At 39.9% G+C, this 24,626-nt stretch overlaps 3 protein-coding genes across 6 annotated transcripts in view; 1 reads left to right on the top strand and 2 right to left on the bottom strand.

The window, feature by feature from the left end:
* Positions 1-323: 323 nt before the first annotated feature.
* Positions 324-11,593, bottom strand: LOC125307569 (26S proteasome non-ATPase regulatory subunit 13-like). Its single transcript, XM_048263613.1, has 13 exons — positions 11,271-11,593; positions 10,662-10,740; positions 10,515-10,549; positions 10,361-10,416; positions 10,229-10,272; positions 9,688-9,774; positions 9,431-9,602; positions 9,128-9,207; positions 8,901-9,026; positions 7,192-7,254; positions 7,022-7,102; positions 6,811-6,927; positions 324-650 (listed from the first exon to the last, which is right to left on the bottom strand). Exons 1-13 carry the CDS (start codon positions 11,369-11,371, stop codon positions 555-557), a joined length of 1,137 nt encoding a protein of 378 aa, XP_048119570.1. The 5' UTR covers positions 11,372-11,593; the 3' UTR covers positions 324-554.
* A 306-nt stretch (positions 11,594-11,899) lies between these two features.
* sirt3 (sirtuin 3) lies at positions 11,900-16,648 on the top strand. 4 transcript variants are annotated; one of them, XM_048263423.1, is made up of 8 exons: positions 11,900-12,133; positions 12,322-12,421; positions 12,503-12,673; positions 12,837-13,069; positions 13,260-13,360; positions 13,453-13,614; positions 14,215-14,427; positions 15,946-16,648. In XM_048263423.1, the coding sequence occupies exons 1-8, from the start codon at positions 12,055-12,057 to the stop codon at positions 15,970-15,972; spliced, it is 1,086 nt and encodes a 361-aa protein (XP_048119380.1). In that variant the 5' UTR covers positions 11,900-12,054; the 3' UTR covers positions 15,973-16,648. The 4 variants fall into 4 exon arrangements, with proteins under 4 accessions (XP_048119380.1, XP_048119379.1, XP_048119381.1 ...); XM_048263422.1 differs by lacking the exon at positions 11,900-12,133 and having other exon boundaries at positions 12,149-12,421; XM_048263424.1 differs by lacking the exon at positions 11,900-12,133 and having other exon boundaries at positions 12,151-12,421; positions 16,020-16,648.
* A 2,143-nt stretch (positions 16,649-18,791) lies between these two features.
* drd4b (dopamine receptor D4b) overlaps positions 18,792-24,626 on the bottom strand; it is a 13,053-nt gene continuing 7,218 nt past the window's right edge. The window contains exon 4 of the mRNA XM_048263421.1: positions 18,792-19,944. Coding sequence (XP_048119378.1) covers positions 19,742-19,944 — 203 coding nt within the window. The 3' untranslated portion in view covers positions 18,792-19,741. The remainder of the gene's footprint in view (positions 19,945-24,626) is intronic.

The following is a 24,626-nucleotide window of genomic DNA, read 5'->3' on the forward strand; positions in this document are numbered from 1 at the left end:
TAGCCTTGCAGTGTTTTCCATAAATCAGTATATTTAGGTTCTGTATTTGTTTTTGATATTTACCCAGATATCATACTTTGTGATATCGTTTTACTTAAGGATTTTTTTTTTTTATTATTATTTCATCTTATTTTAAAAATGGCTCTTCACATGGGTATTGAATGAAATTGTGACCTTTTCCTACTCTTCGTTTCTATAGTCTGACATGTACACCAAAAATATTTGAAACCTTTGAAAAGTAATGCAACATATTCCGCCATGGTCATCTGGCAGCATTGCCAATAGTTGTAGTGAAGGAAGCGAATAAAAGAATTGAGAGGAAATCTATTTCATATAACTTTTATTTGAGGTTTTAGGTTTTATCTTACAAGTCATTGGCTACATTGAACATTGCATGCACAGAACAAAAATGTTAAATGGACCATTCACAGACAAAAGCAAGAAATGGCAATGTATTAATCTGGAATGAATGCCATTTCCTCCTGCACACTGCTGTAAAACGTGTAATACAAGTGCAAGAAATGTCAACTCATTTTGTTTGCAGTGACGGAGGTCTACGTGAGAATGTCGTGAGCCTGATGCTCCACCAACACCGCCATGTTCTTCACATCTCCACACCAGCTCTCCAGACGCTCGTGCATGCCCTTTATCTGCAAATATAACAGCCACATTTACACATCACATCTTGACTCACCATTTACAGTAAAGTCAAGGCCATGCAGACATTGTTGTTTATAGTTATTAGTATTATTATTATTATTATTATTATTATTATTATTATTATTATTATTATTAAGTGTGCTTGCTGAAAGCAGCACACTTATTGTTCTTCTTAAGTTTTCTTATTCCTGTAAGCCCGATTTTTGGCCAGCTCCTGCTCCAAGACTTTTTGAGATATCGCCACCGGTCCAACTCTGGAACGTCTGGCCAGAACCGGAGTAGTGTGGAAATTGAAAATGATGTCACTGACCCTTGTCATTCTTCCGCCATATTGGATTGAATAGAAAGCGAAACTAAAGTTTCACAGGTCACAAATTTGGTCCGAACTTCACGAAACTTATACGCGTGACGTACATGATCCTCACAAAAGTTACAGAAAGGATTTTTGATTTTCAGAAGCGTTTGCCCGTCACAGCCAAACGAAATCGGCGGCGAAGCTCCGAAACAGGAAGTCGTCCATATCTCAGGAACACTGTCACATATCGATACCAAATTTTGTATATTAAATCGGGACTCCAATGTGAGGGTGCATAAAAAAAAAAAAAAAGAAATATTCCAAAAGTTTCCAGCATTTGGCAAACCACCCACCCATATTTGGTAACTGCCACCTTTCACCTTTGCAGTTGCACCTCTATCACAATGCTTTCCAAGTATGCACAATGTCTCTGGGCAGCCCTGCCCACTCATGAAATCCTTGCTCAGCCATGGGATAGTATGGACTTATGAACTGAAATGGCAAGGATAACATTAGCTATTTATTGCTGACGTAGTACAGTTATTTTCACATTGACGGTAATCAAATAACATTTTTCATTATTGTTAAATATCATGATGGGAGAGTTTTATTAAAAATGTTACAAGTATGCAAATGCATGTGTTTACAGGCATTTAGGTTTTACTGTGTTGTTTTGTTGTAAAGACATGCAAGGCATTCTGGGCCGTAATGGTCGGCAGCACTCCATAGGCTACGTATTAATATGAATAGGTGTTTCTGTAAACCTAGGGACAACAAACCGCTATCTCCGTTACAAAAACGAGCTGGTAATGGCTCATTGAAAAGGGAACTATGATAAAAAGATTGTTTTCCTAAAAGCATGGAGTTGACGAAAGAATAAGCAAGCAATGTCACGTTAATGTTAAATAGCCTACATCTGAACTCTAGGTGGCAACCTTGTATTACATTTCCCATCTACATGGGGTGAGATCATTAGAATTATGTGAGCTTCACAAGTAACAAATATTATGTAATTTATAATGGGAAATTATTGGAAATGTTATTTCTTGTTTATTCTAATTGCAAACCACACACATCCATTCGTAATCACGTACACATTTAATACTGAAACACTCATTTCGTTATTTGATGTTGCCTAGCAACTGCAGCCAGAGAACGTCTAAGCCTAGCCTAGTTCAGTTTTAGAAGGGATGAGTTCTGGCCAAACAAGTGCCCAAAATATCGGTTTTCCATGTGTATGTGCTGGATGGCGTGCGTCCTTTATGAAAGTGTTTTTTTTAGAGTTACAGACATAATGAGTCATGTTGTAGTGGTCAACATAAATGTGCCCCTTTTGTTATTAGAATGCTAAGCAGGGATTTAGCATGTTAAGCAGCGATTTAGTAGCATTAATTTCTTGTGTGGCTAGCTGTATGAAACTTAATTTGTGGGTTTCATCAGGTCCCTTTCCACAGGTGTATAAAATCAAGCACCTTGATTATCAATGCAGACTGCATGGTGCTTGATTAATACACCTGTGAAAAGGGACCTGATGAAACTCATCAATAGGGAGGAGATGTTGCTATGTATGGGATTTATGTTGCTTAGCGTAATGCCATGGTCATTTGATACGAGATGCTTGCACTCGTAACTCCTAACTTTAGGACTCCTATTTTTTTTTTACCAAGAGTAATTCACAAAGCATTAGCCCTAAAAGTAGCACCTATGTCGGTGACAAGCTTAAAAGAAGTCGCGAGGACTCCTAACTCACTAAGATCTATTCAGAAACAGTTTTTTGTGTCATTTCATGTCGCGATGTTTTGAAATGCGTCTACAGGAGCTTCCAATCGCGAGGGAACAATTTTGCATTGCATAACTAAGAGATGCAGTAACACCACCAACAACAACCAAAACTAACCTATTGTCAACGTGTACATTAAATGTAACATTTCATTGTGAATTGTCAAATTAAAATGTTCTCCTCTTTGCAAACGTAGGCATAGGCATATGGTGACAGATTAATTTAATAATGTTGCTGCGTGAATCACGGTAAGCGCGAATGAAGTGGCCACTTCTTAATGGGACCCACTGTATGGAAGTAGTCTAAGTAAAATAGAGATGTTTCAAATACGATAAGGTTAATCAGAATTCTAGGATATGCCCGCTTGAAAATGGCAGAAATAGAACTGAACTTTGGCCATAGCAACCATCCATTTAGAACGACTGGCCTTCATAGCAACCAAAGATCTTAGCTGTGATTCATGTATGTTATGTGATGCAAAGTATAGAATAGGGGATGAAATAGACACAGGTCAAGAAATATAGTGCAATGTAGACAGTAGTATAAGCTTACAGTTGATTTACAGAAGGGGGTTTAGAGTAATATGAAGTATTCCTTTATTCTGATATACATCTGAGATACATAGGCTCTCAAAACAATCCCAAACAGACATAAGGTCTTTTTAGAGCAAATCCATATAGATTATTTGTCAAATAAACCAGTAAAACATAATTAGGGGATGGAATATATAACATTCACAGCTCACATTTTTAAAAATAATTCAGTGAAAAAGTATCCTGACAAACAAGCAGCATTTTAATGCCTTGGTCATATTTCATAATTTCAATTCTTCTGTAGGTTACCCGATAGCCCAGTTTGAGAGGCGCAAGACTGCCAATCACTGCTGTTGTTTTATTTTATTGATTTGATCTTAGTCATAGAAGCTAAATTCGAAGGCAGGCCACAGGTAAAATCCAACGAACCGCATTCACCCCGCAAGCCAATAGTTGAATAGCCCTCTCCTAGAGCTTTTGAGATATTGCCACTGCTCCAACACTGAAAGGCACTGTTAGAATGCTTGGATCAAGCCAGGTTCAGCATGCCACTATCTGCTCACGTTGCTGACCGGACCAGGGCAAGCACACTTTCGCAGTTCCGTCGGAAATGCAGTCTAGTTATTATTATCGTCTACCCTGGAAATACTGAATGGTCCATCTCTGCCAAGATCTGGTCTCATTCTGGGCTTCATTTCAACTATTCCTACATATATACTGTATATTCAGCGGATAATGATAAAAAGAAAAAAGGCTATGTACATCTTACATTTCTGACTTCTCATTTGAGAATAAGTAACCGCAATTTCTTTCTTTACGGCAAAATCTATATAGCATTATTTACAAGTAGGGCACAAAATTACATATGCCTCTATGGAGAAAAAAGTAGCAATATACCTATTGTAATTTATATTAATCTTCAGAAATATTTTTCTTAATGTAATGGAAAGCAGAATATGTTGTAAATGAATTCACGGAAAAATGATAAATTTGGCTGATAATTGTGTAAGGGATAATGTATAGAACGCCGGTCATTACTGGGAAAATAAGTCCCGACAGGGCGAACCGGACCCCGACGCGCAGCGGAGAGGTCTTGTTCCGCCCTGAAGGGACTTATTTTCACAGTAATGACCGGCGTTCTATACATTATCCCGCTTATTATACGGCTACTTGCCAAAACAAAATAATAAACTCCCCACGATATGACTTTAGCCTACATAACCTAGCCTATTTGTTACCGTTCATCGTGGCATTTGCTGAGAAACAAATAGTTCGCAACACACGCTGCTGAACTTAAATCAAACATTCTTTAGAACACAGCTGATCAACCGTCTGCTTTCACGTTTGAATGAAGTTCCAGTCCTTGCGTAGTGATATGAAAGACATTAATCAGAAGCACAAAACCCGTTGCCATTGACAGCGGTCATTAAATGCTTTGCCGGTGATTTATGTAGATTTAACATAGGCCCAAACGTTGGGAAGGCCCATTCATGTGAACGGAACGTTCTGCAGCACTCTGAAGAGCCGTGTAATAAACATAATTAACATACAGGGCCCAAATTTTAGAAAAGAATCTCCCTTAGATAACGGGAGTGCATGCACACTGGATGCAAGGTGTGGTCAGACACACAGAGTGAGCAGAGCCAGGCTGAAGTTAATTACGGTAATAGAAGATTTGGTTAAAGCCGACCAATAGGGTTAAACAGGTCTAATCACATCCGCTTATCGAATGATAACATTGATTTTGACAGCAATTCAGCTATCGTCTCCTAAAATACAGTTAACCTGCATTTTAAATTCGGTTTTATCATCTTTGACATTGTTGTTTTGTACAAAAGCATGAGAAGAAAAAAAAAAAAAAAAAAAAAAAACCCATCAACATTTGAGTATCTAACTAAATCAGTGGTCCAAACATATAACAGTGTTTAAATATAACCTATACACCTACATATGCTTATTTATCATTATTTTTACTGTGTTTGTGTTCAAATCAGCGTTATTACTTGACAAGCTGATGTGATGACACCTGTTTTCCGGTGTAGCCTTCTGATGTTCGGCATAAACACTATAACAGTGTTGAGCAATACCATTAAATGTAATGCATCTTACAGTAGCCTTTAAAATGTCAATATTGCTGCATGTCAGACAAGTTTTACAAGGAATATGTAGCATTTATTCTGCTGTTCCAAACAATTAAATTCACAAGTACATGGTTGTAGCTTTTCAGACCTGTTTTAAATGCCATACTACATCCATTCGAGCATCCCAGTCTTCATCAATGTAGCAATAACATTTTGAGCAAAACATGTGTGATTCATTCACTTATAGAAGTCACGTTGAATCACATTTGCAGCCTCAGAGCATGAGCAAGAGATAGGCCTACATGTAGGCAGAGCATGAGCAAGAGTCTAAATAAGCAGAGCATGAGCAAGAGTCTAAATAAGCAGAGCATGAGCAAGAGTCTAAATAAGCAGAGCATGAGCAAGAGTCTATGGAAAAGATAGGCCTACATGTAGGCATAGTGCTTAAATTAATCCTGAAATATTAAATACATAAAATATTAAAAAGATTTAGAAAAAGAGGGCAGCTGCATTTTTAATAAAGTATTTCCAATTGAATCCTATTAGGGCTATTTTGATTATGCCAAAATATGACCATAGGCTTAGGAGTTTGTCTCGATAGGCTTACTATTGTAATATTCTATTCTTGTCTGGCATTGGTATTAATTGGAAAGACGTGCAAAAAGAGATGAATGAATTAACCGACAACACTGCAAATTTTGATACACAGGAAGATTGGTTTGTCTACTTTAACATTTTGACGTTTGTAGCCTAAACTGCCACTTTGTATCATATGTGTTGGCCACGCATTGAAATACTATATCACCATCTACGGATAGACCATGGTTGAAAATAATGTAGTCTACTTGATGTAGTCTATTTATGCATAGTCTAGAGTGGACAAATAGTTTGGAGAGAAATTACACATGCATACCCGATTTAAGTTTGGGTGTCATACACTTTAAGGTCGTTCCATTTTTCAGCAACTTGGATAAGGCATTTGTTTGCACATTGCTAGATATACTATCAAAATGGTATATCCTATATTAGAGGGAGTGAATATAAGCTACTAATAAAGCAGGATCAGTAGTGAGGAGTAGCCTACATGATAAGACTGGTCTAGGTTGCGTTCTCATGAACTTGAACTGTTGAACAATGTCACGCATGAAGTTGAAATCAGAGAGCATAGTTTGAATAGTTAAATGAAACCTCTCTGAACTCCAAATATCAACTCAAGGATGGCAGAATGTCCCATTCTTATCGTAAATGTTATTACGGGATGTTACATGTAAACATTTTTATACAATAAATAGATCAGAATTTAACACTGGTTTGTGCTGGCATGTGATTGGTGTATTCAAATTCATTACGGCAGAGAGGTCTCGCCCTGCCTTAACATAGCTTTCCTCCCAGAGATTATGTTATTAAACTCGGGCCCTCAACCTTAGGGGGAAAAAACAATCCAGAGTTTACAGTTCTTACCTGATTCAGATCAAGGACTCTAGGCTGAACCCACGTCATCTGAACTTTTTGGTCTACCTCATCTATATTGCCTTTAATCAGTCCAACTGATAAAGCTTTCATCACCAGCAATTCAACCTGAGATCAAACACAAAAATGCATTATTTGAATCTAAAACACAAATCATTCCATTGTCAACAATAACAAGTGGAAGTATTACTCAGCCATTTACTTCGTTTACTGGAAGTTTAGCACTCTGGGCAATCTCCTGAAAGGTGAGCTGTCGATTATTGGCTGGACGGGTAAAGGTCATCTGTGTCAGAGAAAAAAAATGAATAATGGGTCATTTTGGGGTCATAACAAAAGCATTTTTTTTTTTTCCTTTCTAAGAAATTTGTTTACCTCCATCACACAAAGCAGTTGGATTTTCTGCATCAGCTTGGCTTCATGGGTCGCAAGGTCGGGCTGGAACAACCAGAAATTCCATTTTCTTTTAACTTTCAGAGGAGACTTTTAACAGGAATCTTTTAGTATGTTCAAACACACATATGTATGATGTACATAACATAATAGGAAACAGCCACCTAAAAGATTACATAGAATAGATGAACAGAGTATTTTACCTTGTTCTCTGATGTTAACAAAGAAGATATGCAAAGGTCTTTCAAAAACACTTAGATACTATTTTACAAGCCCATTTACAACCCTATAATTAGGCATTTTAGCAAATATCTAGAACCCCCTCATGCTTATCTAGCACCCACATCAATAATTAAGTGAGCTTTACGCATACCGTCCACAATAGGCTCCAGCAACGTCTACCTGAATCTTTAACTGGGAGTGATAATGTAACATGTGGAGGGAGGTAGTGATCAGAGGGATGGTTTGCGTCACAATCTGTATTTGTGACATAGTCTGTCTTTGTTCAGATCAGCCCATTTTTTTTTTTTTTTTTCATTTCAAAGTCTGAGATTTGCATATGAAGAAGGAAACATGCCATGCACCAAAGTCTCCTTATTCAACCAAGCAAAGGTAAAAGTGGTTTTCCAATGTTTCCCATACATTGACTTATTTGTGGCGGCCCACCACAATATCAACACTGACCACCACACAATGATTTCCGTGATTAATTAACACGAAAACGTTGCCTGGTGTCCCTTTAATCATCTTCGTAAGTCGGTATATGGTTAAATGACTCATTACGGGGCAAATGAAGGCTCTCTCGACCGCTCCTACTGCCTGTAGGCAGAATATCCCACTTGCAAGTTCGGTGTATCCTACCCGCCGACCGAAGCAGGATCAGTTTACAGCACAGAGGCAGGCTAACGAAATGCTAGATTGTTACAAACGTGTGTATAATGGCAGAGCCGGCGAAGAAGCAGCGAAGACCCTTGACGGAAGACGCAAAGAAAAGGAAAAGAGCTTCAGACCGAGCGAGGGGGAGTTTCGTAGAGAAAAAGCATCAGGCTTGCCTGGTGTCCCTTTAAATCCAGGTAGCATCATAACCACGTTGTGCAAATTTGTTCAAAACACCCTCCGTCACCTACCACCACAAATAGAATTTCATTCTGTGGGAAACACTGTTTTCCATTCTATTTCATCTTCAAGTTGTAAATGGGGAAAATTTGGCCAATCACATAGGGTGAGCCCCTAGTGGTCAGATTGTAGTAAAAATTATACTTCCAAAACAAGACATTGCTTGCAAGTATACAAATACATTTACATTATACATTTCAATTTCTGAGTTTACTTAATGATTTTGCACTGCTGGTTTCTATTCTCCCTGGCATTAAACCAGGACACAAATGTTTCGGCTTGCCTGCAGCCTATTACAGCTTGGCTTGCATACTTGAATTAAGCGTACCATGGTTGATGCTCCTGCCATCAGCCAATCAGTGTGTTCCCCATGTAATTTCCCAGTGTTTCTATCGAGATGACTCATGTGACATTTGCAGCTGAAATTACTGGCTCAAATTATGTTTCCTAGTAATGTCTCCATGGGAAAACTTTGTGCAACTCCCATAAAAAAAGCCAAAGCAAATCAAAGCTCTCTCAAGCAATAATCTCAAAACAGTGAGGAAAAGAAAACAGAGGGCCATATCAGACGTCACCTGTTGGCCCCATGCTGATTTCAGTGCCTGGAACTTCTCGACATTGCCTCCATTGAAGGCATAAAGGGTGTCGATCAGCCACTGCTTGTCTGTGTTTCTCAGAGTCTCCAGTACAGGGTGCATGAGCTAGACATAGATAATGATAAACAGTGAATAGGACAGCTTCCTAAATGATGTAGTAAAGGGCATGGTAAAGGGTGAACGTTTAGGATGTGAAAAGCACTTACAAGTTCACCAAAGTTGTAAACACCTTCTCCTAAAAGTCCTGCAAGGCCCAGGGTGAATGCCCTCTCTTGTTTCTCTGTCTCTAAAATAGCAGAACATTATAAATATGTGATTACACATTCAAACCTCTGGTAAAGGCAATCACATAACCTGATATACAGTGTATGTATTCATCAGGTTAATATTCACTTACCACACTTGTTTCATTACCTCATAATGTACAGACATGAATGAGACTGTTAAGCCTAAACAATTATGGTGTGGTTATTAGGGACTTTGGAGCAAATCTCAGAAATAAACATTACCTGGAATGTCTTTAATATCCACACAACCCAAGTATCGTAAAGCATCTCTGTAGTAGAGGGCGTGGTTCCCAACAAAGCGATAGTACTTGCTAGATAAATCATAGAAGCGCCCATGAACTGAAGTAACACCTGCCAAATTATTCAGAGTCTCCTCCACTTCCTCAACAAGCTTCTGTAAAGTTAGCAACAAAGGGCACTCTGGTAAGACAGAATCACTTCATTAGAATCACACCAAATATAACTAAATGTCTGCGTACCTTTGTGGCAGGAAGATCATTGATTTCTAGTTTAAGGCTTCCGATGGAGGTCTTGCAGAGTATTAATGCCTCATCATTGCTCTTCACCTAATAAAGCAACCAAGAGACCAAAAAGTACAATGGCATGTAATAGGGCAGTGCGAATTAATCGATTAATCATGATTATGACTTCCATGAGAACATAATCTAAATATAATGATTAATTTACTACATTTAGTTTTGATAACAATTCTTTTCTTTTGTCTTGAGTTGTCTTGTGCATTTTGCAAGTATTTTTTCTGTTGGATTATATTTAAAATTCAATTTAAAAATGTAAAAATGTTAAGTTCTGAATATGGGTGATGGTTCCAAAATCACTGATTAATCATGTTAAATAATCGTGATCTCAATATTGAAAGAAATAATTGTGATAATGATTGTTGTCATAACCGAACAGCCCTAGCATGTATTGCATGTTGCTTTGTCAATTCTCCATTTTCAGTGGGCCTGCCCTGGACTTTCTTCCATGCAAACGGCATTCTTTAGGCTACTAAAATAGTACCTTTTCTTTTGTCTTCTCAAGGAATGTTATGGCATCTTTGGGATCTGAACAAAAAGTATAATATTTTGTTATTATAACATCCAAGTCTTTCATTTGGCTACATGGGTGTTGCAGTAAATATTAAATAATTACCTGATATTGGTCTAACAACATACAGAATTATTTCCATTAAGGAGAGTGGATTGATTCTGTATAGATTCAAAATAAATCAGAGAGGATGGTTAAGAAAATGGCAAATACGTTAAATTTCAGCAATTATGGAAAATTGATTAAGAGATTGTTTTACCTGTGGTCAAAGTCACTCAAGAAGTTCTCATAGAGCTACAAAAGTGAAAAAAAGCAAGTCAAATACCAATGGAACACTACACCAAGAGTAGCAAAGTGTAAGCTTAGTAGCCTAACGTTACATCAGTGTCGATTCTCGTGCGTTTACCTGAATTAGGCCATCACCCGTGCTAAAACAGGGGTCTTTCACAAAGTCGGTCAATTTCAGGGTCAACTGGTGCCACAACCTGAAAAACCGTTCAAAAGTTCAACATCTGACAGCAAACCATACATGACTATATGAATAACAGTGAGATGTGCACATAGAAACATAACTAAGACAAAAAAGGGGCGCTATTACCAAGAACAGTTATAATCATAACTTCACATATAATTTCAGAGAGGGTTAAAGCGGCTCTTTGATTATTTGTTTGCATTGCTGCAGTCAGATTGTAGATAGTCGTGACCAGCTAACATTATTCCCTTACAGACTAGTTGGGGACAGGTGAACATATGACCCGTGAACTGATGAATGTTTCCACTCAACATACTGAAGTTAGCTGCTAGCAGCTACTTGTAAGGTGTGCCGAGTCTCGCTGAGGTAAATCAGAGAATGTCCGGGCTCTGGGTAAATCTACTCTTTAGCCCAAGCTAGCTACTCGGTGTTAGCTAACTGACAAGCTCACATTTCCAAGTGTTGGGTAGCTAGAAGTGCTAGTAGCTACCATGGTAAGCTCATCATCACGGATAGATAGATAAAATAACGCCAAAGCCTCACTTTTTATTATATAGGTCCTCCAGAGAGTGCCATTCAGCCGCCATTTCGGGGGTTGAACTGATGCTCTGTTGTTGGTTGAGGTACCCTGCAACATCTTTCATCTTGAAAGCTAATCTAATAGAAAGAACACTAACTGAAAGGCTTTGCTACCAACAGGCTAACCAATTAGCTACCTGCTTTGGGTAGTTTTGCAGATCAAGTCTAAATTTGAGTGTTACTTTTGTTCGTTCTACATATGACTCTCTCAGCATAAATGCCACTGAATTTCTCTTTTTTCACTTGTGGTCCCTGTGGTTGTTTGTTCCCCTCATATAAACTCTGCTAGCAACTCATGGCAGATGACGTCAGATAACGTACCACGTAATACGTAATATTTGAGCCAAATATTTTATAGTTTTTCTTTGGTATCTGACCTTTTAAGAAAAAGTGATACACTTTACGTATTGTATTCTAGATATGTTATGTTTTAATTAATTGATCTCTTATTAACAACTTGCAATCAGAGATTTTGATCGAAATTCGTGATGATGTGGTTTTTCTTACCTTATTTTATGAACTTTACGGTCACCAACGTCAACGACGAGCGCCCAATCATACGTTGTTTATTACTTGCGCATTGTCCAGCATGTCCTCTTTGGCTTTGGGCCTCTGTGTACAGGCTTTGCTAGCTTAAAGACTAGGCTAGCTACTGACAACTGCTCAATACTGATATTTCTTGTACATTCCTGTTCTGTTTAGATGTGACCTATGCGACTTGTGTCTTAGAATATACTGTACTTTCCTCATGGCCTCCCCTGCAGTTCTACAGTACAGGTTGTATTTTTATCAACGCATAATAATAAGGACATGCTGCACAGTCAAAGGTTAGTGTTTCTTTTCAGGTCCAATTACATTAGGTTAGCTAGCAATGTTTCTTTGTTGACGTTTAGTTTTAATAATGATTAAACGACATGCTGGATATTGAATATGAAGTTCATATTCAAGTATCATTCATTAGTTCCAATTTCATATGAAGCCACTGATGTGGAAGATCATGCTCCCATGTTTTCAGAACACCAACCAACGCACCTGAGTTATACACGAAGGAAATACAGTTGGTGTGTCACTCAACAAGAACGGAAAGCCATCTCTTCAAATGCTATGCATTGCTGGTAAGCGATGCTGGTAAGATGTAGCGCAATGTTACACTTAATCAGGCCTGAAAATTAAGCTTTGCTCTATTTTAACATCAGGAGAAGCTTTTTCAATGGCCAGTCTCGAGGAATATTTGGGAAAAGTGGTGGGAGCTCCAAACAGCAAACTCTTGAGGACATTGCAAAGGGCATCAAAGAACAGGAATACAAGAGGGTTGTGGTGATGGCAGGAGCAGGGATCAGCACACCCAGTGGCATTCCAGATTTCAGGTCTGCACACACACCTGCATCCATGCCAAACCTCTCTCTAACATTTTGCTGCGAGATGAAGATTTATTAAAAAAAATATCAGAACATTATATAGTTCCTTGAACCTGGACTAGAGTAAACAGTCCCAAATTGAAATTTGCATTGTAGTTTTTCTCATCCACAGATCTCCTGGCAGTGGTCTTTATGACAACCTTCAGCAGTACAACCTACCTTATGCAGAGGCTATTTTCGAAATCAACTACTTCCACCACAACCCCAAGCCCTTCTTTGCTCTGGCCAAAGAGTTGTACCCAGGAAACTATCAACCCAACCTGACCCACTATTTTGTTCGTCTTCTTCATGACAAGGGACAGTTATTAAGGATGTACACCCAGAACATTGACGGATTAGAGCGAAGTAAGTCTCATTTTGCAAGTTGTCATTGCTTTCCCTGAGCTATGTTTCCAGGACACAAAATGCACTTTAATATAATATATAAATTGTTTGTGTGTATTTCCATAATGTGTAATAAATAAATAAGTTGTTTGTGTGTATTTCCATAGCGTATAATAAATACATAATTTGTGTGTATTTGCATTGATACAAGTTGCAGGCATTCCTCCCAACATGCTGGTTGAGGCACATGGAACATTTGCCACTGCCACCTGCACTGCATGCAGAAGGGATTATAAAGCAGAAGAACTGCATGTACGTGACTCTTTTTATATATATTTCTGTCATACAGAAGAGTCAAAGAAGTGTTTTGTTTGCTATTAAACCACGTGTGTCTGATTGAACAGGCAGATGTGATGAAAGGAGCCATCCCAAAGTGCCCCACCTGCAAGGGGGTGATAAAGCCTGATATTGTGTTCTTTGGGGAAGAGCTTCCCCAGTACTTCTTCATGTACCTCAAAGACTTCCCTATGGCTGATCTGCTTATCATAATGGGTACTTCCCTGGAGGTAAGCTGATGCAGAGTTTATGCCGAGTTTAGCTGATGCTGATGCAGAGTCATCACTGTTTCATTAGAGAAATCCGGTGATTTTTCACATAGATCTCAGTTTTTCAAGGTCACTAAGTACTGTCGGTACAAAAAAAACCTAAAAAACAAACAGTTTTACCTAACTCTAGAAGCTAAAGCATCCAGGCAGCTACAGTGCTACACTCTGGGGGCAAGTTTGTGAGCCTCCATGTTCATGCCCCCAGAGTGAAGCGCTGTAGCTGCCTGGCTTCTTTAACTGTTGGAACTAGCAACTCGAGGTAGATAAAACCGATTGTTTTCATGAGTTTTTTTCCTACTGACCGTACTCAGTGACCTCGAAACAGAGATCTATGTGAAAAATCAACAGACTGCCCCTTTAAGGATAGATCAGGATATTGTTTTGTTTTTTTCAACCAGTTCCCATCATAATAGCCTTGAGTATATGGGGCATAGGGTGTGTAAGCAAACGTTCAGAGAACATTTCTTTTACATATACTAGCCAGTTACCAACATAATTGTGGACCCCACAAATTCTGAATAGACCTGGTACAAACCTGCATTTCTATTCTATGACCTGCAGGTGGAGCCATTTGCCAGCCTGACAGGTGCGGTGCGGGGCTCAGTGCCGCGCCTGCTGGTCAATCGGGACCTGGTGGGTCCCTTTGCATGGGGATCCCCACGGCCCAATGATGTGGCGGAACTTGGGGATGTGGTTAGTGGAGTGTCAAAGCTGGCGGATGCTGTGGGCTGGACAGAAGAGCTGAAAGCCCTCATTGCTGCTGAGACGAAAAAGGTGGGCAATTTAAGTGTTCATGAGCAACATTCCCTCACACTCACACACACACACACACACACACACACACACACACACACACATAAACAAAAAAGGTGATGCTTATGTTAACAACTGTCAATGTAAATCTTTTTAGCCTTTCGCTGAGTGATATACCACTGAGAAAACCTTATTTAAGTATCATAGATTTACTAAATTACCTAAGAATAACACCTAAACTGATGATGAACAAGGCTATATGGCATATAGGCACATTGTAATGATCATCCAATCAGAACACATGGGACCAGTTATGTGGTTGCCCAGCAACATTGCTCAAAAAGCTGCCCCATAAATCATCACCTTCCTCTGATGATAATGGGTGACGGGTCAGAGGTCAGAGTAATACATAGGTTTAATGATTTCACATCACATCTATGACAAATATAGACGATCATCACTGTGGTTACATTTTGCCCTGCAGTATAAATACATAAATTATCCATGTGTCCATGTGAATTTTGGCATTCTCTCACAAAACACAACAGGCCCAAATGCTACTGATTGGCAACAAGGCTGGCAGCATGAAAAGTCTGCCGTGCAGTACCTAGATCTAATTTAATTTTGTTAATTGCTAAAGCATTTTGCTAATTTCTTAGAAGCAAGATTTAAAGCACAAGCATGGAAGGGTCAGCAGATCACTGCTGGAAAGTGTCTATAAAGATTCACATCCAATATAGTTTTCCATGAATCCTCTAGATCAGGGGTTCCCAAACTTTTCCACGACAAGGCCCCCCAAATACCACTAGGTTCTGGCCAAGGACCCCCTTAATGTGTTATTAAACCCATCGACAATACTACGGCAAATGTAAAAATACATTAAGCTAATCCTAATAATTATTTTAGCCACAAGCACTTCGCGATGGAGCATACAGTGTGTACAAATTGTATTTGGGGCTTTCTGCTATATGAGAGCTATCGCTCTACTATTATTCAGTCATTATCATGGAAAATATAATGTCCAGATATGCGACACAATATTATAATGGCATTGTATAACAACCCTCATAATAATAATAGGTATATTTTAAATTTTCAAATGTATTTATTTGTTCCTTTTATTTTTCCTTCCAACTTGCTGCGGACCCCACTTTGAAAACCACTGCTCTAGATCATTCCATGTCAGGCATTTCCAGTTGAGATAGGAACTTGGTTATTTTCTCCATTGTAGAACAATTACTGAGTTCTGTGTGAACATTGATAAGGTATGGTTGAATTATTGTGATTGGCTGAGGAATGACTTCATAGCCACATGCACTAATTACTCAACCTATTTATGCTTGATGGCACTTGAGTAAATATAAGTTTCCTCCTTCTGTCTCACTGTGTGGTTACTGTGAAACCCATTCACGGTGATCGTTATGCTTACAAATGAAGGTTCAATGTGTGCTGTAAGAAAAGGAGGGACGCATTTCCTTCAAATTTGCAAAAGTAGTAAAAAAATAAATAAATCTTCCTTTTCCTTCCTTTTTTTCACAGGTTGGTAAGAATAGGCACCACTACTGACATCTCAAATACAAATGGTCTGTTTTGTTTTTGTTTTCTCTATAAAGGAGAATGAAGAATGAGATGCCTGGTGTTTCTGTCTCTGCCAACCAGTAGGCACCAGCCTAAACTCAGGATCCAATCACATGGTCTGTTTAACTGTAATATGCACACTACTGCACATCTGCGGATAGGGTAGAATTATCTTCTTTTATACTCTTCTCTGTATCTGTCTATATTGTGGTGGAATACAATGTTCTTGGGATGATATGAAGGCTCACCTTAGCTAATAGCTAATCTAAATCTTTCTCACGGAGCTAGGCATGCTAGCTTATGGCACTCTTCCATGCACATATTTTGGAATGTTGGTTTGTGATTTAAGAAGCTTTGAAAGTATTTATGAGCATACTTATGAGCATGCTCTAGTAAGTAAGTTTGAGGACTGTGAGGTGCAGCTCCCTATGAAAGTCCTTCTACCACTGATAGTGAATGAAGGAAGATGCTTTCATTGTGGCTTGGAGTAGCCTACTAGAGATTGTGCTGATCATTTCATTACCATGTTTATGAGATGTATTTCTTTATTTATGTTGAATTTCCTACATAATTTTAAGGTGCTAATGGTTTTTATAAATAAAATACTCCTTCAAAAAGGGTTCAAGATGCTCTTCATAAAGACACATTTCCCCCTTCAAACTTCTGTCTGTGTCCTGTGAATAATTTATTTTGCACAAATATGGTGTTACACCAGAGTAATACTGGAGATCTGTTTGGGTGATGTAGCCTCTTGCCTTGTTGTCGTCATGCCCTGAAAAAGTGTGATGCAGCGTCTTGGCAGGCTTTGCGTTTACTTTATTGCACATTTTCACAAACATTGTAATACTGGAGAATGGAGGACATTCCAGGCTTGCCAAACAAATAAAAACTCATCTATTTTGGTCGTTTGCTTATGTAATTTGTAACGCAGGAGATGTGGAGATAACTTTGAGCACTCGTTTAGGATAAATAGCCCTGCTCGGTCATAAAGCCTCAGCAAGGCAAAGCTGACCCTTTTAGCCGCAGGGCCTTGTGCTTGTCATGTCCACAGTGAGGAGCTGGACAATATCACTGTGAAGACGATGCACTGCGATTTCTCACATAACCCACTTTGTGCCAAGCAAGGAATTGGTGAAACTCAAACGAGAAATGATGCATGATGAGGACCCAAGTGTAACAAACTGGATTTGACCCACAGCCTATATTGCAGAGTACGTGAGGCTTTTATCCAGAGTGTATACATATCCATCTGAATACAAAAGGTGCGCCAGTGATTTTATGGCAGGGTGAGGTGACCTGTTATATGTTTGTTTTTTTCATAGTGGTTTCAACATTTTAACAAATTGTTTGAGTTGATAGTAAGTCACACCTGAAATAAGAATACTTGACGAATCAAACATTCAAATCAAATCCACATTTTGTCATTCATTCTGCCGTTGACAGGGCCTCTCCAATGATTGGGTGAGAGTGAATGAGGGACAGTTGGCTAAAATGCAGAAAGTTATTTAGTTTGACATGAGAACTGACTCACAAAAAAAATATTGTGGGCTTCCATGGTATGGGATTTAGGCCTAATGCAGCTCTCAATCACAGAATTACACTTAATGTTCTTGGTATGACGATGTATAAGCCTAATACTTTTGCCCTAACCTGACTGAAGCCTTAAATGTCTTACAGTATCAGCTTTTAGTCTGGGAGTGAGATAAGAGAATTCAGTTACAGTTCACCCATTGTTTAAGGTCAGAAGCAGTTCAAGGACATGGGGCATAGCCAGCAGTGAAATTAAACTTAAATTGGTACATTGAACTCTTAACAAATCTTTTCAGAAATACAGCAAAGACATCTCTATTGTAAACAAAGGTTTTAAATGCATTTTTTCTCAGTTCCATGAAAACACACATCCATGTTGTTTAACACTGATGCCTTCAGCACAGCCATTAATTGTGTTGAACCACACTAACTGTACTCCTCTGTCAGTCATCATACAAAGCTCAACCCATGTTGGATAAGCAGTTGTGATTCCTGATTTTTTGGTGATTCGGAAATTGGCATGAATGGGAAGGTCTTCAGACGGATCTGCAGAGCCAATTCAAATGGTTCATTTAGGTTCACCCAGGCTACATCAGTTTAATTATCTAGGCAGAAAGAGACAGATCTAGACAGAATGAGAGATGAACTTTTAAACAGCTTTTGCCTCTCATCTCATGCTAGTCTTTACATTACATGGACTTATGTGGCTAACTCTGAGACAGCACCCAGTCCCTAGTCTACAGCACATTTGGGTGAGGCATTGCGTAGGATGCAGAAGCACTGGACCCCACTGGATTCACCTTCACATGCATTTTGAAATTCATCTATTTCATCTATTATTCAATTGAAAAAAGGAATGAGGAGCAAAAACTTTTGGCAGGCTCTCTCAAGCAGTCATTAAGAAGTGCACTTTCAACATATTAACCCAGTGGGCATAATTACACTCAGCATTTCTGTCTCAGAGTATTAAATGAACGCTATTCTTTCAGTTGGCCCGCTATGGTTCTTTTATTCCAACCCTGCAAATTCAAGCTTTGATAAAAGACTGCTTTAGAGCCCATCTTAGAGGTTTTGTTGAATATCGGTCTTGCTATCTGCAAATCAAAATCTTCTATTTCTTCTGCCCCTTTTATCCCAAACTTCAATGCTCAAACAAGGTGTCTGTCTCTCATACCATCCAGTTATTAGTCTAAGTCACAGTTCATTGAGACATTGCCCCCCCGAATGTATTGTATGAAATTGATGAAAGGAATGTTCTAACATGGAAAAAACAGGTGTTGGATTTATGGTCCAATTTATTAAACCATTCCATGGCACTGAATAAATAAATAATTCAGGTCATATTTGTGTCTTCCTAAAGATGTGTTTTGCAATGTAAAGTTTATGAAACAACGATTAAAAATAACATAACTTGATTTTGTTTTCATGGCATTTCTCAGAGGATCTTAATCAAGTACAGGCTTGTTTACTGTTTTCATTGTCCAAGAACTGGCTGAGAGAGATATGAATTGCTGCTTTCTCCTACAGTTAATTATGTGACAAACTGAAGCATACTTCAGACTTTACAAAGACCAGGCTGGTGATGGCAATGCATAATAGATTATATGATGTTTTTTCATTTGAGCAGAATACTGAATATTATAGCAACATCAATAGTCTAAGGTGTTTTATCTGTACTGTGAATACTTAAAATATTTTAAAAATCTTTCAGGTTTGGGAACAGCAGGTGGATAGACTGAAGAATCAAATCATGTTCTTACAGCGTAACTAATAAATCACTATGAATCCTTACTTATGTATGGTGTCCAGCATCCTTGTGTTGGCAACACTTTTCTGGTGCATTTTCTTGTTCCGAGGGGAAAACATCATTTAATGGATAGTTTTCCACATAAAACGTGGACGAGAGAGAACAATAGGCACCTTTAACAAACAAACTTACATTCTGCTGTCACAGACATAAAAAAAATAGTAGCAAAGGTAGAATGGGTGATAGACCTGTACAAAAACATATGAACTGAATAATTATCACATCATCAGCACTTGGCCCACAGTGGCCCTAGTATCACATAATGCAGTCACTTCATTTCAAGAATCCAATGTGCCGTACAAAAAACAAAGGAACAGAATAATCATCACACAGTAGTTGAAGATCTGGCCCACAGTACCACGTCACGCACGTTACTTCATTTCAAGGATACGGCCACATTTGCGCCGTTCGTTTTTCAATTCACCAACAGGTGAGCACAAACTTGCGGAAGAACTTCCTGAACTCTGTGTTGAACACTGTGTAGATGATGGGGTTGAGAGCGCTGTTGACGTACCCCAGCCAGGTGACGGTGCTCATCAGATAGGGGGAGATATCACAGGACTCACACGTGGCCCTGGTCGTGTGCACGACGAAGAAGGGCGTCCAGCAGAACAGGAACGCACCTGTACACCAGTCAGGGACGGGACAACAGGTGTAAATGCTGGAGGGCAATTCCATGGAAAATTACGTTTTTTGTAACATCCATAACGCCAATAAAATGTGATGGTATAGTATGATGTGAATGATTACATGAAATTTGAGCATTTGCTATTTTTGGCTGAAGAATGTACATGAGAAAAAATGAATGTTATCATTCACATCATACCAAGGCAAGGGATTTCACTGGCGTTATGGATGTGACAAAAAGTCAATTTTCCGTGGAATTGCCCTGGACAGGTTACAGGTACCAGATTTTGACATCTTTCTCAGAGTGACATTGTTGAAAAATACAACTGACTTGACATTGTTCTTCCAAACGACCCACATACTGTTTGTAAAAAGAAAGACTGACTGAGTAAAAATGAGGTGGTAGTAGACATATGGACATGGTAAACATATTAGGATATCAGGCATTTAAAGGGTCACAGTCTAAGGCACTACCGCTGCTCATGTGACCACGTGCCACATTCCGACTCAGACACAGCAAGCTCATCACCTGAGACCTGTTAGTACCTAATAAGATAGCGAGGAGAACGAATGCACACCCAAGCAGAGGTGCTGCCCAAGAGATTATCATGAATAAGGAACGCTATTCTCTTTTAAAGATCTCATTTTTCCTTGAATAGATAACTTAAAAAGAGTTAAAAGTGGCTAACAAAAAGAGTGGCTACCCTGTCCTCATTCAGCATGAGCTAATGAGGCAACACTTTCTTCCTGCTCTTCCTTAACAACAGCAAAGTGTTATACAAGCCAGCGTCTATAGTCAGAGAATTGTTTGCACAAGCTACCACATTTATTGTGTTTGATGTAGAGCATAACAGCTTATATGTGGACAGTTAGGGTCTTTATTTGGCTATAATGTTAATTGCTATGCATCAACTTAATGTCGTGTTCACTGTTATATCATGGCATGTTACATTTTTTATGATGTCCAGGGTGCACCTTGAAGATATTGCTGGTGCTATGAAACTCCAGGCATCTACTCCACTTAAATATTCTGTTGGAACAAGCTCTTAAAATAAGCATGAGCACACTGGGCACTGAATGACAGAGTGAATGTGACATGGAAGTTGGCATTTTAAGGACAAATGATATGACAACATCCTCTTGCAACCCAACAACCGTTAGACAACTAGTCTAACTAGTCTAAACCGAGTGTTAAGTAGTTTTCTGATGATCCGTTAAGCTGTTACTGATCACTGTCTACTAGTGGACAATGATACTTTCAGTGTGATACTTTCTGTGACACCATAATACTTTCACTGGATTTCACATGAGTGTCAGCTTTGTTACTTCTGCCTCTTAATAAGTATCAATATTGAATCACCACAGGGCACACAATTACGTTTTTTGTAAGAAAAAAAAAAAGAGGTCAATTCTGTAATATAAATTCAAAATTGTGTGATAATTCCCTTAAGTTAAACTGAAAAGTTCAAGTAACCCCCAAGCTTTGAAACGTCTGAAAGTGTACAATTAGATTACAAGACTATACAAAGATTATGTGGTAATTGGATTTAAAGATTAAGACTATAGTTAGCTATGTGTTTGGGTATTAGGACAAATGTGAGTGTCAGTGTTGTGTGTCACTTGTGCACTTGTGTTCACACTCTTGTCAATCTTTGGTTCTGCGCGTTTGGTTCCCTGCCTGACCTTATGTCACCCAGGCTCACTCCAGGTTATTGTTTTTTTCCAGGTTATTGTCAGGTTATTGTTAAGTTTACAGTTGTGCATAGATCTTTCATCTTTTACCATGCTGGGTCAACCAATGCTTTCTTTGGGGAAAGTAATGGAGAGGAATAACTTTTCTCTAAAGGAGAGTTACTATTGATATTGAATTCAAAATGAGCTATGAATGAATATATTCCTTTTCACAGGCAGTCTAGTGTGTCCACACATATAGTCTCGATTCAACCTGCTGAATCTCTTTCTGTTTACTATGGACAGAACCAGAGCAGGGGGTGTGTGCATCATAGTGAACAATAAGTGGTGTGATAGTAGGAATGTCAAGTACTGTCAAGACACTGTTCACCTGACCTGGAATTCATCACAGTCAAATGCAGACCCTTTGCCCTAAAGAGAGTAGTGAGATCAGCTGAACGTAGGCCTACCACCAGGAGTGCACTACCCAACCTAGAGGAACTATACATCATGAGAGTAAAGTCCAGAGTAAAGAACCTCTTCTCTGCCCAATAACACCCACCAACGTAATAAAATAAAAATCTGCACAAAATCAGCACGTTTTAAAGGTAATAATCCTGTCAACGTAATAATAACCCACCAACGTAATAACTGTTGCCTACTGCCAACGTAATAACCCAATTTCCCACCAACGTAATAATAATTACGTTTCCAGGAAGTTATTACGTTGGTGGGAAGGTTAAAAAAATATTACTTATTTAATTATATAATTAACTTCCCACCAATTGGATTGGATTAACTTCCCACCAATGTAATAAATCACTAATTTAGTAATAATATATCTGTTTTATGTAAGGGATAATGTATAGAACGCCGGTCATTATGGGAAAATAAGTCCGACAGGGCTTAAACCGATCTTGTTTAAGCCCTGAAGGGACTTATATTTCCCATAATGACCGGCGTTCTATACATTATCCCGCTTATTATACGGCTACTTGCCAAAACGAAAAATAAACTCCATGATATGTCTCATTACACTTATTTGTTACCGTTTCGCCATTGGCTTTTGCTGAGAAATAAATAGCGTTTAAAACACATTTGAACTTGAATCAAACATTCTTTAGAACACAGCTGATCAACCGTCTGCTTTCACTTTTGAATGAAGTTCCAAGCACAAACACAAACTCCGTTGCCATTGACAGCGGTCATTCTTGTTTTCAGAGGTCCTTTCCCAAGAAATAATGACCGCTAGAACTTTCGGAAATCCCATTCAAGTCAATGGAGCATTCTACTTGCATTGTGAAGTGTCATGAGCTCTCTCTCTGCCTGGTAACACACGCTGATTAAAGTCTGATGACCTCCACCTGTTCCTGCTCTGCTCTGCCTCACCCTCGTTTACCTACCAGCTGCACTGCATTCACCACTCATCATGCCCGGTATATAAAGCCTTGTTTTTCAGTCCACACTTGTCAGATCGTCTGCAAACCCGCACCAGTTACCTGCCTGTCTTGGAAAACGACTCTGACTCTTTGCCTGTGAACCCAGACCCGCCGACTACTTCTTTGATCTCCAGCCCCGTAATCTTGACCTTGCCTTCCGCTCTCTCTTCGGTAATACAGCCTAGCCCCTTGACTGTACTGCTGCTTCGTTTCAATTGCTGTTGTGTGTGTGTTTTCCCAGGACTTCCCGGATCATCCAGCTCCTGCCATTGCTGCTCGGCTATTGGGGGGAACACACACACGCAGACTCTTGAACTCCCGAACCCCTGAAAACCCTGTAACCCCCAACCCTTAAATAAACATTCTAACGTGACGCTTTTTTGTGGTCCTCGGCCCTGTTTGGTGTCTGACAGTACGATCTGACCAAACATGGACCCAGCGCACGGTCTAACCAGCATGGAAACCGACAAACCAGAACCACCCACCGCCATGCAACGCCTGGAAGAGACTGGAGAGTGAGGCAAACCACAACACTGCTGACACTGCCTCCCACTTCAAGCCGCCTACCAACAGCTTCAGCAGTTCCAGCAGCAACAGCAACAACTTGCAATGATCATTCAACTTCTCACCAACCTTTCTCCTCTGCCTGCTCCCACCGCCCAGCCCCCAGCCAGCCTGCTCACCGCCCAGCACCCGAGTCTCCTGCCCAGTCCACTGCTGCCGCATGCCGGAGCCCCAGAACCCAGGATCGCAACCCAGAGCGGTTCAGCGGGCTAAATCCAACCCAGGTACCGGATGCTCCTGACGAGCTGCCGCGGTCCAGTTTACCCTGCAACCCAGGACTTTTGCCACTGAAGGGGCGAGGGTCGGGTTACGCGGATCACCACCTGACGGGCCGAGCCGACTCTGGGGAACGGCGGAGTTCGAGCGGCCAGACCCCAGCATGTGCAACCTTCAACCTATTCGCAGAGGAGATGCTCAAGGCATTCGATGGGAATCCACCACAGCTGAGGCATTCTCGACCCTGATGAGTATTCGCCAAGGCAGAAGGACTGTTATGATTACTCCATTGACTTCCGAACCGTGGCAAGTCGGAGCTCCTGGAACATGGAAGCATTGGTGGATGCCTTCCACAGCCTGACGGACTACATAAAGGACGAGCTGGTTTCCCCATGATCAACCCCCAATTTTGATGAAGCCATTGTTTGGCTGTCCAGACGTAATCGCAGGATCCAGGTCCGCTGCCGAGGAGAGAGGGCCAGAGTCCATCCACCAGCACACGGAGTGTCCCAACTGCCCTTCTGTCCGCGATTTCCGCCACACCGCTTAACCAGCCGACCAGTCTGAACCATGGAGACGCCGCCCTAACCCCCTGTAGAGCGCCAGCCGACGTATCGTTTCCAACTTGTGCCTCGTACTCGTGGTGGTGATGGTCATCGAAGTCGCCACCTCGTCCAGCAAAGCGTCGAGTTTCACTAGATGTAGAGGAATTGGATGGTTTCCTACGAACATTCCGCCTATCCATCAGTCAAACCCTCATCCAAGTTTGTTTTGCCTTGTCTGATTCC

This window comes from Alosa alosa, chromosome 14 (genome assembly GCF_017589495.1).
Source record: "Alosa alosa isolate M-15738 ecotype Scorff River chromosome 14, AALO_Geno_1.1, whole genome shotgun sequence".
NCBI lineage: Eukaryota > Metazoa > Chordata > Actinopteri > Clupeiformes > Clupeidae > Alosa > Alosa alosa.

What these genes read in the sequence shown, in the direction of transcription:
- sirt3 (XM_048263422.1), top strand. Translation starts at nt 12,237, where the DNA reads ATGAAGTTCATATTCAAGTATCATTCATTAGTTCCAATTTCATATGAA. An exon ending in AGTGGCATTCCAGATTTCAG is followed by an intron (nt 12,674 to 12,836) that starts GTCTGCACACAC and finishes TCTCATCCACAG; the next exon opens with ATCTCCTGGCAGTGGTCTTT. An exon ending in CATTGACGGATTAGAGCGAA is followed by an intron (nt 13,070 to 13,259) that starts GTAAGTCTCATT and finishes CATTGATACAAG; the next exon opens with TTGCAGGCATTCCTCCCAAC.
- LOC125307569 (XM_048263613.1), bottom strand. Translation starts at nt 11,371, where the DNA reads ATGAAAGATGTTGCAGGGTACCTCAACCAACAACAGAGCATCAGTTCA. An exon ending in AACTGCTTTGTGTGATGGAG is followed by an intron (nt 7,103 to 7,191) that starts GTAAACAAATTT and finishes TCTCTGACACAG; the next exon opens with ATGACCTTTACCCGTCCAGC. An exon ending in GAGTCCTTGATCTGAATCAG is followed by an intron (nt 651 to 6,810) that starts GTAAGAACTGTA and finishes TTATATTTGCAG; the next exon opens with ATAAAGGGCATGCACGAGCG.